Here is a 12,541-nt window from a genome sequence, read left to right on the forward strand (position 1 = left end):
GGAGACGTATCCAAGAGGGCTTTGCAATCTGCCACGGAAGCCGTGCTCGACGATTCCCTCAAAAAGCCCTTCGTCAGTGCGGTGCCCTGTGCTGCCAGAGGGAGGTGCGCCAAATGGCACCGCAAAAAAGGGCACGGTGACCCAATTATCAGGCAATATCAATCGGGACATTAAAAGTTTTCCACCACACCACCTCGAACCTTCCTGCGTCAACGACGCAGATGGCCAGCGCTGGTACCCCACACGGGACTCGCAGTGTCGCCACCAGTTGTGTGGCAAAACGACGTGAATATTTCTTGCAGCATTCATTCCCTGCGCTGCATGCGAATGCCGAAAGCAAGCGCGTGACCACGCGCATTCGATGATGTGAAATGACATTAGAGCCACGGCTCTGTGAAACGCCAAGGGGGTTGCTGATACTGGAGTTCAAAAGTCAGCCACTGTCACTGATTCACAGGTGCCAATTGAGCAGCCGTGTATGCAACGCAACTACTTCACTGAGCACACTGGACCGGAACTGGTGGGGGAGAGACCACGTGCAGTGGCCAGCATGAGCCACTTTGCTCAAATTAAATGCCATATAAAAAAGAACCGTTCAACAATTTAGTGTTTAAAGACCAATCCGAGGAAGGTTTTTTTTTTATGAACCTGTTGTGTCACACGACGAAAGAGGGGAACCGTCGGGTGTGTGTCCTGGAAGGATGGCGTAGCGGAGGGGTAGAGAGGCGACACACACACGCGGCCGGGGGTAGGGTGTCGCGTTTTAATTGCGTGTTGACGTTGGAAATCGAGCGCGGGCGCCGAGCGACGACGACGCCGCGCGAGGGTCGCGGCGCTGGAGACCGGGGATGGCGCTGCGCGAGCCGCGGGGTGGCCCAGCGGCCAGGGACGCCGCCGGGAGTGCAGCCAACGCAAACACGAGAGACGGACGCCAATTTCCGCTTTGAAACTCAACAGTGATCATTTTTCCAGAGGAAACCGGTTCTCCGACGCGTGTAAACCCCAGGTAAAAAAAAAGAATTACGACTACGGTTTATTGCTCTGGCATTCAATTTCTGCTGATTATCGAAAATAAAATACCTTTTGCAAAACAAAGCCTGAAGGGTCTGGGTGGTTTGCATTTGTTATGAGCTAATAGTGGAAAATTCTACATTGTTATGGCGAGGACCAGTCCCTTCAAAGGACGAAACCATTGTTCGCTTCGAACCAAAGGTGCCAACCTGGGAGCGATGGTGGTAGGCTGAGTGAACCCCATCTCAGACGTGAACTCAAATTGATCAATGGGGTCCTGCCGTACAATCTGAATATTTAGCTTTATTTAACTTTATAAAGAAACTACTGCAACAATATCGCGATATCGGGTAAACAGACACTGTTTCAGTCCGTTCATCCAGCAGTTGATTTATCAATTCGGTTTTGCTAAATGTATACGATAAAGAAGACTAAACTAAACAATGTTTTGTATTTTACCGAGTAAGGCCCAGAGCTACAGTGAGGGAAACAAGTATTTGATCCCCTGCTGATTTTGTACATTTGCCCACTGACAAAGAAATTATCAGTCTATAATTTTAATGGTAGGCTTATTTGAACAGTGAGAGACAGAATAACAATAACAAAATCCAGAAAAACGCATGTCAAAAATGTTATACATTGATTGCGTTTCTTGAAGTTGGCCACCAAGTTTGCACACATCTCAGGAGGGATTTTGTCCCACTCCTCTTTGCAGATCTTCTCCAAGTCATTAAGATTTCGAGGCTGACGTTTGGCAACTCGAACCTTCAGCTTCCTCCACAGATTTTCTATGGGATTAAGGTCTGGAGACTGGCTAGGCCACTCCAGGACCTTAATGTGCTTCTTCTTGAGTCACTCCTTTGTTGCCTTGGCCGTGTGTTTTGGGTCATTGTCATGCTGGAATACCCATCCACGACCCATTTTCAATGCCCTGGCTGAGGGAAGGAGGTTCTCACCCAAGATTTGACTGTACATGGCCCCGTCCATCGTCCCTTTGATGCGGTGAAGTCATCATGTCCCCTTAGCAGAATAACACCCCCAAAGCATGTTTCCACCTCCATGTTTGACGGTGGGGATGGTGTTCTTGGGGTCATAGGCAGCAATCCTCCTCGTCCAAACACGGCGAGTTGAGTTGATGCCAAAGAGCTCCATTTTGGTCTCATCTGACCACAACACTTTCACCCAGTTGTCCTCTGAATCATTCAGATGTTCATTGGCAAGCTTCAGACGGGCATGTATATGTGCTTTCTTGAGCAGGGGGACCATGCGGGCGCTGCACGATTTCAGTCATTCACGGCGTAGTGTGTTACCAATTGTTTTCTTGGTGACTATGGTCCCAGCTGCCTTGAGATCATTGACAAGATCCTCTCGTGTAGTTCTGGGCTGATTCCTCACCGTTCGCATGATCATTGCAACTCCACGAGGTGAGATCTTGCATGGAGCCCCAGGCCGAGGGAGATTGACAGTTTTTTTGTGTTTCTTCCATTTGTGAATAATCGCACCAACTGTTGTCACCTTCCCACCAAGCTGCTTGGCAATGGTCTTGTAGCCCATTCCATTAGGAGCACTCCCTTTAATAGTGTGCTCCTAATCTCAGCTCGTTACCTGTATAAAAGACACCTGGGAGCCATAAATCTTTCTGATTGAGAGGGGGTCAAATACTTATTTCCCTCATTAAAATGCAAATCAATTTATAACATTTTTGACATGCGTTTTTCTGGATTTTCTTGTTGTTAATCTGTCTCTCACTGTTCAAATAAACCTACCATTAAAATTTCTTTGTCAGTGGGCAAACGTACAAAATCAGCAGGGGATCAAATACTTTGTTTCCCTCGCTGCATTTAACTCTCTTTCAATAACAACCTGGCCACAAAAGAAAGCTAAACAACGTGGCTTAACATGTGGACATTTATAGGTTGCCAAATACTATAAATAGAGGTTCCAAAATGGGGAGTGAAAAGCCGGAGAACCCGGAGATAAATCCATGGGACCACGGGGAGAACAGGCAAACTCCAAATATACAGCAGGTGTCAGGGTCGGGATCGAACCCACGACCTCCCGCATACCAGGCGAAGTAGTTAACATCTCACCACCATGGCGCCCCTATCAATCAAACACACTCGCACACCATTTGCAACTGTTATGGTGAGAGTGTATTCCACACGAAGCGGCGGTGTGAAACATTCGAGTATCAATCCACAGCTTGGACTGGGTGTGATATTCACTGAACAAATCCATAACCATGCAATTTACAGACTTAGAATGTTTGCGTACGGGTCATCGCGCGTTTGCTAGACGTGCGTGAGTTGCCACCCTGGGGCATCCTTGCAGGCGAAGTCGTCCCATCTCAAGATCACGTTCCAGGTGGGATAGTCATGAATTGAATCCTGCGGCGCAGGAGACGGGCCCGGTGGCGGAGATCCAGGGCCCTATGCCTCGATGCTCACAACTCCGTGGGGAGACTCCGCACTTGTTCGCCAAGCCATCGCGCTGTGCAGACCACCACCAGCACCCGGTTAACCCTGATTAAGCACGGCCACGCTGCGCCCCCTACTTTACGGGCAACGGTGAGATTATACACTTCTTTTATGCACAGTTGCAATGTTTAATAGGCCATTTAATGCGGGCACGTAAACAGTCCTCGGCGTGCACGGGCGCTGCAGAGGGAATGCAGCATGCTTGACAAAAGGGAGCCGCCTTGGGGGTGAAATATGCGCAGGGGGCGAGGAGGCAGCGCGATAGCATTTGTCGGGCTATGTGGGAGCACGTGACAAGTAACTACGCTCCCGCCGCAATAAACACGTTTTCAAAAATAATTACACCAAACTCATGTTCGGTATATTTACAAAGCCGTGCCTTCACGTGCAAATTATGCCACTCATGAAAGTAATAAAGCGCACTGACGTGCACGCGATCATAAACACAATAAAATAACAAAAACATTGAGTGCGTGCATACATAAATTGGCAAGGAGCCAGCCTAATTAAGAATAAGTTAGCTACAAGGACGATGCAATTGTTGGCTGAGCCCGAGTGACATATATATGTCACGTGCCCTCCCGCACGTTCGATGCGCGAACGCGCGGGCCGCAACGCCTCACGACGACAGCAGGGAGCGCTCGGACCGTCTTTGCACACAAAAGCGCTGCTGTCCGCACGTTTAGTGGCACGGAGGAACGCGCCGCAACCTCGCGTTCTGTAGCACCCCCCCGACCAACCCTTCCAGCTGTGTTCCCCGGACATTCGGCACCCACACAATAGCGTAGGTCAATATTGGGCCATTTCTACAGAGCCAATGTACAAACAAATACGCGCCCAGGTCATCTCTAAATTCATTCACGCAACAGTCGGTGTGTCGGTTTAATGGACGTTTCCGAACTTCGCGCGGGCCTTACTGGTACGTGCTTTGCAAGAATAAACAGGCGCAGGTGCACGGTATTGAACGACGTGAGGCCGCCGTGAGATGAAGGTCTCTTGTGCGAGGGAGACCGAAGAGCAGGGTGTAGGGGCGCAAACATCCCGCATGGGGTGCCACAGATGGAGAGACGATGTTAACTCCCTCTCGCCTGGGATGCCAGGACGTCGTGGGTTCGATCCGGACCCCGACGCCTGCTGTATATTTGGAGTTTGCGTGTTCTCCCCGTGGTCGCGTGGATTTTTCTCCGGATGTTCCCGTTTTTCCCTCCACGTTTAGAAAAATGCTTTTAGAGTACAGTATTTGGCTGCCGTACATTTCCACGTGATGAGCCACTTCGTTGAGCTATCATTTGTGGCCAGATCACTTCTCAAAAAGAGCTATATAGCTCAGCGGGCCTTACCTGGTGAGATAAAAAAAAAATAGTTTGGTTTAGTTTAGCATGCAGCAAGCGGCGTGGGTCAAGCAATGAAGCTCGTTGGTGCATGATGGGACATGCATCACGTGTGGAGCGAGCGTCATCCCGTGACACGAGCGGCTTGCGTCACTCGGCAGACCCTGAGCAACAACAACACAACCAGGGGGGAACCCGGCCACGGGCGTGCGTGGCCTCGGGCTGAAGCAGGTCGGCAACACGGCCACACTTTACACACGGAGCACGGTGCCGCACGACTGCGATTCAGAGGTGTGGAGGCAAGAGTTGGCGGGTCACGGAGATCCATGAGACTCCGAAACCCGCTGGGCGACCACTGCAGTAAGGCCATTTTTCGAATTCATCTTTGCCAATTTGTAAAATATTCTCACGTCCGCTTTGGGAATTTTCTCAATATGCTCTGGCTTCAAGACTCCACAAAAAGTAAGGGGCCACATGTGACAGAGGAAGGCTCTCTTAATAGGCCCAAAACTCAGTGAGGCTCTTTTGGATGAATAAACGACTTACCAACCAAGTCTCACTTCCGCAGACATCTATTAAAGCAATCACCATTCACTCTCATTGATATCCAGGTGACCTCCACGGTACCCTGCTGCATTTCTTCCCAACGCATAAACGCAGTGAATATAAAGCACAATTAAAATACCATCAAACGAAGCATTCCCATTATCTTTCAGAGATTTCCATTCCAATTCTAATTAGGGTTAGGGTTATTGCAATGGAAAAACATGCAGTAGAATGCCATAGAGACTGTTTAAGTAGACTTCGCTTAGAGTGAATGACAGCCTCTTTAATAGCGGCATTGGTAATGTGATTGCGTTGCAACTCTAGGTTTGGTGTTACTTTGACTGTCTGCAATTCACCCTCGGTATAGATCAAGAAGTGAGACTGTTGTTGGCGTTCACTGAAATTTGTTTAAGATATCTCAAGTGTAAATATTTGCATAAGTTAAACACGTAAACTTGACAACACACTGCTCCGTGCGTGTGTCACAGGGATTATTCGACCATACTTCAGAGTGATGTATTATTTCTCAACTGAGCACTGGGACAGTGGTAATGTCCTGTTAACAGCCCTGAGCCAGTGGTGCAAATCCCATATTCCTATGGCGGGGGTGAGTCTATGAGGGTGGAAAGGTGGCGAGATGTTATAACTACCTCGCCTCGTATATAGGAGGTTGTGGAGGGTTCGATGCCCCAGTTTGGAGTTTGCATGTTCTCCTCGTGGTCGAGTAGATTTTTCTCCAGGCCCTCAAGTTTTTTCCTCCACGCTTAGAATGAACATGCGTTTAGAGTATTTGCCTGCTATAAATTTCCACATGGTAAGCTACTTCGTTGAGCTATCATTTGTGGCCAGGTTCGCTTCTTAAAAATTGAGCTATATAACTCAGTGGGCCTTACCTGGTAAAATAAAAAATAGTTTATAGTTTTTTTATTTTTTCCCGTAGGACAAGCACAGTTGGCTTCCCAACCCCGCCAACGAAGATTGGAACTTGCATCCTTTCAAATTGCGAGCCGCTCGTTAAACCGCCAGGCCACGTGGCTGGTCTTGGGGTCAATAATTATCATTGCAACGTCAACTTATATGCCACTTGATGTGCACGCACACGAAGTTCCCCTGTGTAACGTCACGTCAGGGGAAGAACTGTCAGCATCCACTAAGCCCAGAGTGGCTGGCCTATTCTCTTTTGCAATTAACGCAACACACCAGCTACTCAATTCAAGGCCGCAGCGTGGCGCAGATCAGGCCCAGACACCAAATATTGTCAGCGTCGCGCATGGCTGGGAATGAAATCCGGATCACTGGCATTTGAATGTTGGGCACAAATTGTGCACACCAACTCGCTACACTCAATCCACTCTTGTGCCAGAGGTGCACAAGGTTTTAATGACGGCAACTGGTGTCAACAAAATTAATGCCTGAACCGTAAGTAATAACAAAACAGGCAGTTAAGTTATAAATTAATGTGCGCATGGTGGAGAACAGGAGACATAAGCACAGAAAGGATTTCAACCAGCAGTTGATTTAAGTCGATGATGGTTCCTTCCATGTGAAAAAGCCTCAAAATTGTGGAGAGGCTGTTGACTGGAGACCGTGCGTATGCGGCATGAAAATTTGAGAAAAAATGAAAAGCCCAATTTTCTCTGCTGTGCAGTCAAAGTGAGTCGGGTGGGCAGGGCTCCAGGTGACAGCTGCTATTGTCTCGAGGCTCAGAGGATGGAGCCGCTTGTAATTGGACGATTAAATGAGCACCAAATCCCAAAAGCAATCTCCGTTCACTCAAGCCCATGAGACGCCTGTCACTTATGCCCCAGCGCAGGTGGCTGCAAGCGTGCGCGCTACTACGTACGGAGCGCACACCTCAAGGCAACCTGTGGTAGCTCCCACAGGCGAGGCGTTATGCATGCAATGTGCACAGCCAATTCGAAGGAAGGCTTAGCTTGTCATTTTGATGGAAGTCACATGTGCACTTTCCCAACTGTCTATCCTAACTAACATTCAACGCAATTCAGTCGATGTGATTGATGATTCAAAGCTCACTAGTCCACTCCTGTCACTCACTCACTGGCGGTCAGTTGCCTCCATATCACTCTTCTATCGCTACTACCATGTTTACTGTTCCTGTAAACTTTACACATTGATTCCTTCTCTCATGCTGAGTACTCTGTTTACCAGTCAGACTGTTTAGTCTCATCCCTACTGTGTTCAACCACCACAATGCTGGTCACAACAAACTCATCCACACACTTACCCATCAACTAACTTGCCCAGTCACCCACTGACTCACCCACTCACCTACTCATTCACGATACTGTAGGTCGAAACATTTCTCTTTCAGCTTCTTTTCTAGCACCGCTCGACTTCGAAATTCCCTCCCATGGTCTCTTTTCCAGAGCTCTTGTAATAACCTTGGCTCAATTAATAAAAACGTGTTAACTCATTAACAACTTTGATGGCGCTGCTTCTAATGGACCATTTGACGTCTTGGGCAATTGGGCCTGTGCTTGGCAAATGTGTTTAAACAACAACAACAACAAAACCCTACCCAGGTGTGCTCTGTGACCCCCAAGTAACGAATCGGAACAATCCTGTGGACGCCGACAAACAAACCCCCGCACAGCCTTGTTGACAGGGCACGGCGGGAGCGCAATCACCACTCGTTGCAGAGTTTCAGCATTTAAATCGGTAGCCGCCCTGATTAATACGGCGAGCGTGTTAACCACAAAATAAATACTCCGTGTCTTTCTGATTCAGAGTGGCCGGTAAATATGCCGTGAGGTCAATCACAAGAGGAGGCCACTGTGTGCTGGGCGTGATGGTCCAACTTTGCAAAATGTAAAAAAAATAGTTGCAAATTTTTAAATATGAATATTCATAGCAATCATCACCCCCTACTGAGAAAACTTCATGAGAATAATAAAACTTAAAATGTCTGATGAATTACTTTTCTGAAATTAACACTTGAAAATAAAGATGTAAAAGGACTTTGACCGAGACAGATGATCTCATCAGGTTCAAAGGAACGTGCGCGGGGATGTAATGTGAAGGGGATGTAATAACACACAAATGGATTCCATGAGATGCAAATCGAGTTTAAACGAAAAACCGGCATGGAGGGAACAGCTGTGTGAAACCACGAGCAGCAGTCGTGACGGAGCCTGGGAAGGGCCTCCTCCTTCACTGCCTCAACGCCCATCCATCAGAATGAATGCAACAACGCTTCTCGGCGCACGGGAAGAGGAGGTGATCAATTACCCGAACACGTGACCGAGCGTTCTCTCTCTACCAGGGCCGTGACTGGAAGAGGCCCACGGTGAAGCACAAGCTGAAGGAGAGAGACGCATGGGGTCTCCGCTGGGGTTCCGCCTTCACTCCCGAGTGGAGTTCGTCTTCTTGGTGGAGTTAAAGCGACATTTAATGTACGTATGTTGAACTTATTTCGTGCCGTGCTTAGCCAACCATGCTTAGCCAACCGTGCTAATCGGAGGTGCGCGGGAAGGACAAAAAGCTAAACACAAAAAGCAGTTTTAAGGAAAAATAGTTTTAAATCTAGATTTATAAGTGCATAGCTCCAGTGGTTTCCTATATCGCAATAACGTTCCAGATGGTTGCAGAAGCGGATCTGAAAACGCGCGATGCAGTGACCGTCTTTGTTCGATTAATGCATCAGAATGCACCTTATATATGTCTGTATATCGCTCCGACTCACCATCATCATGAAGCTTCGACCATAGTCTATCCACTGCGGAATAAAGGCATCCCCAAGCCATGGCCATCTCTCACGGCATGGCTGTGCAATGTAACAGTCCACCGGACAACCTGCACGCGAGCTGATTTATCGCTCCGTCTTCTCGCCCGACGACCCACTGGGACGCGTTCCATCCCTTGGCTGACGCTCCGTCATTATTCCTCGTCGTCGTCCATCGTCCCTTCGAGCGACGGGTCCTGCCCGAGCCCACCGACTTTTCTTAACCGTCCTGAATTTTATGCCATCACCAACCCATTTGTTGCTCTTCCTATTCCGCAATTCTAAGCTTCCATCTTTCCTGCTTCTTCCTTTGTGCACTTTTCATTTTGTTTGGTTAGCGACCGTGTTTCTGAATCGGACATCACAGCAGGTAGTGCGCGCCGCCAATCTTTCCCTTATTTGCCACTCGTGCAATTTCCAGATCGGGGGCCACGGTAATGAATACAGACGCAAGGCACCGACAAAAAAACAGCCTCAAAACAACCGAGGGCGGCCATGTCTCGCAATGTGAAGAACCACAACGCTTGGTTGACGTGAGACTTCGGGGATGAGTTGCAGGGATGGACAGTTGAGAGTTTTAACCAGAGACCGATAAACACCCTAAAACAGAAACCAACGCGGCTGCAGAGATACAGGGAGGCGAATGCAAAGACGATAGAGAGGCAGTGAGGGCTGGTGCATCACACAAATTCCCTACGCGTAGGTGTCTAGGTCACCATCTCCTGGCTTGCCAGGGTATGGTGGCAGTACAGCAAGTGGGCTAAGGTCTACCTGTTTACATCTATGTGGGGATCGAGTGTTGCCCCGACCCACCGCGCCCCCCTGACACGGATGTGTTTTCTCCGGGCACTCCAGTGTCCTCCCACACATTTAAACATTCACGATAGGAGTTGGCCAAATATCCCAATACAGGAACATGGATCTTGGACAATTGTTGGCACCGGTCCTGGATGGCTTCCCGCTTTGTCTGTGGCTTCTTGCGCCCCTGGTCATTCTCTCTCTCTGTCCATCTGAGAGTGAATGAAAACTACGCGTGTTACACAAAAAAAAAAATCGAAATTCTAAATATTACAAGAGAACACGGTCAGCCTCACTCACCTTAGTTGAGGCTCCCGCAGATTGGATAGCGCCTCCATCCCATGCAGGTAAGAGTATATTATCTCCAGCTCCTGAGGGCAAAGCAAATGACCACGATTAAATATTCAGCTTGCAACAACATCGCTCCGGCATGTACGCATACATGCAATATTACACACATACATAGCTCAGCAGTGCAGTGAACTATATTCATCATCACGATTCATGGACAGATAGCACGTAGGTGTCCACTGCACATTTCATCATTTGTTTCCGCTTTCCTCTGTCTTGCACCAATATGCTCAAGTAGTGCGCAATCTTTCTACCACCAATCTCTCATGTCGTCATCAAGCCATTCTCTGTTAAAGTCTTCCTCTCTTTCCGGTTCTATATGACGATATTTCTCATCGATAATTAGTTAAAGTGATTTCCTGCTCAAACGAGCATTGAGGCATTGGTGCTCATTTCCCGTTCACAGCCCTGAGCCAGTCGTGAAAATTCCACGATCGCACGGTGGGAGCGAGTCTATCCATAGGGAAATACCAGAGCACAACATCTGCAGTAGGAGGGGACATTTAACGTCTATGTGATGTCGTTCCAATAGCTGGGCCGCTGTGTTCTGGTGTTACAAGCCAACATCCCTCATTAAAATTGGCCATAGCAGAAATGAGCGACTAGCTGTACCTCAGTTGGCTCTCACTTGGCTCCAATGAAAGGAATTGTGAATTTCCAATGGACGTGACATTAGTTGGCCTGTATACCACAAAGCTGTTTGTGCGACCGACAAAGTGAAGAATGGAGAAATGTTTCAACTCACAAAATAAATATGGCTTTCATCGCTATTGAGCTAATACGCAAGCAACACCCATCTCCAATTAGCACGGTTGGCTATGTAGGGTGCAAAATAAGTTCAGCATACATACGTAAGGGATTCTCCGACTCCTCTTCACTTACAAAGACAAATATCCCCCGTATAGCCTGACCAGACTGTTGGGGAAAGTGCTGTTAGCGAGCACCTATGAAGGCCAGCACGGCACACGAGGGAGTGGGTGGCCATCACCACGCTCGGCCGCCTTTGTCTCCCGAGTGGCGATGTTTACACATCTCACCAGGTACTCGTTTGAGGCCGAGTCGACCTAGGGGAGGTCCATCACCAGTTCAGACAATCGTCAATGGCGTTGGCCCTGAGCGGGAATCGAACTCGACTTGCCGGGTTTCGTAGCGCAAGCGCGCTTCCCGCTACACTACCGCTCCCCCACATACAAAGGCAAAGATCCCTCGTGGCACAAGCAAACATCTGCGCACGCACGCACTCACGCAGCACAAGAGGCACGCGCAAAAACAGCCCCGCGCCCACCGCTCCATCTGCCGGCTCTTGCAGACGCTCGACGACGTTCGGCTACGGGCCCCCCCGCCCCCCCACCGTCTCACGGGACGGTGCAGCGCCCGCCACAGCTACCAATCGGACCCAGCCCCCCCTGCCCTCATGTACGCATTCCCATGGTAACCAACAACTGGGGGAAAGGGCCTGGGGAAATGACTGGCGAGACGACGGGAGGGAAGAAATGAAATAAAATTTAAAATGCGAGAAAGAACAACTGGTGCAGGGAGACAGAGATAGGGAGGGAGGGCTGTTGTGTGTGTGGGTGGTGATGCGGGTGGTGATGTGGGTGGTGATGCGCGTATCTATGCAAAGCGCATGCCACGGAGTTCGCTCCTGAGTGAAAATGCGCCTCGACTCTCCTCGCACCAGCACGCAGGGCGGGGGTGGGCGCTGGGGCACGGTGCTTTTAAGCGACGCTACGCCAACGCACCGCCCGGGCAGGCCATGCAATGGCCGGAATGTCGCGACGCTGCCGCCCCATGCTGCGACACGCGTGCCCGGTGAATTGCGAGCCCGGTGAGCGACGTCCGGGCCGCGCGCTCGCCAAAAATGAAACGGCGGACCGACGAGCGAGCGATTAAAGGTGTCCTGGCTACCGCAAGACTCTCTGTTACCCCGTCACTGGAATATTTTGGTGTGTTGTATCGGGCTCGCGTTTTGTTGCGATTAAAATTGTGCAAAAAATAAAATGCGTCTGCAAGGTTATCGCGGTGGAAGTTGCTGAAAATGACGAGGAACTGCACGTGACTCTCGTTAAAATGGTTTCACTTTGCATCGGTTTATAAATCCCGTATTTGTCTGGGGGTGATCATCTTAGGTAGACCGTGTGACAACCGTACATACAACAAATATGAACGAGCTGGAAGTCCGGTCCACTCGGCGAACAGTGTTAAGATGTTCACGTGGGCTCAAGACTTAAAAGAGCTAAATAGCTCAATGGGCCTTACCTGTTAAAATAAAACAAGACTAGTTA

At 49.2% G+C, this 12,541-nt stretch overlaps 1 protein-coding gene across 3 annotated transcripts in view; it reads right to left on the minus strand.

Annotated features, from left to right (window-relative positions):
* LOC116940216 (rap guanine nucleotide exchange factor 2-like) overlaps nt 1-12,541 on the minus strand; it is a 246,204-nt gene that overhangs the window by 169,458 nt on the left and 64,205 nt on the right. For all 3 annotated transcript variants that reach the window (XM_076065639.1, XM_076065636.1, XM_076065634.1), the window contains exon 2: nt 10,206-10,276. In XM_076065639.1, the coding sequence (XP_075921754.1) occupies nt 10,206-10,276 (71 nt within the window). The remainder of the gene's footprint in view (nt 1-10,205; nt 10,277-12,541) is intronic.

This window comes from Petromyzon marinus, chromosome 8, assembly GCF_048934315.1.
Source record: "Petromyzon marinus isolate PM22_M1 ecotype Great Lakes invasive population chromosome 8, UKy_Petmar_22M1.pri1.0, whole genome shotgun sequence".
NCBI classification, from domain to species: domain Eukaryota; kingdom Metazoa; phylum Chordata; class Hyperoartia; order Petromyzontiformes; family Petromyzontidae; genus Petromyzon; species Petromyzon marinus.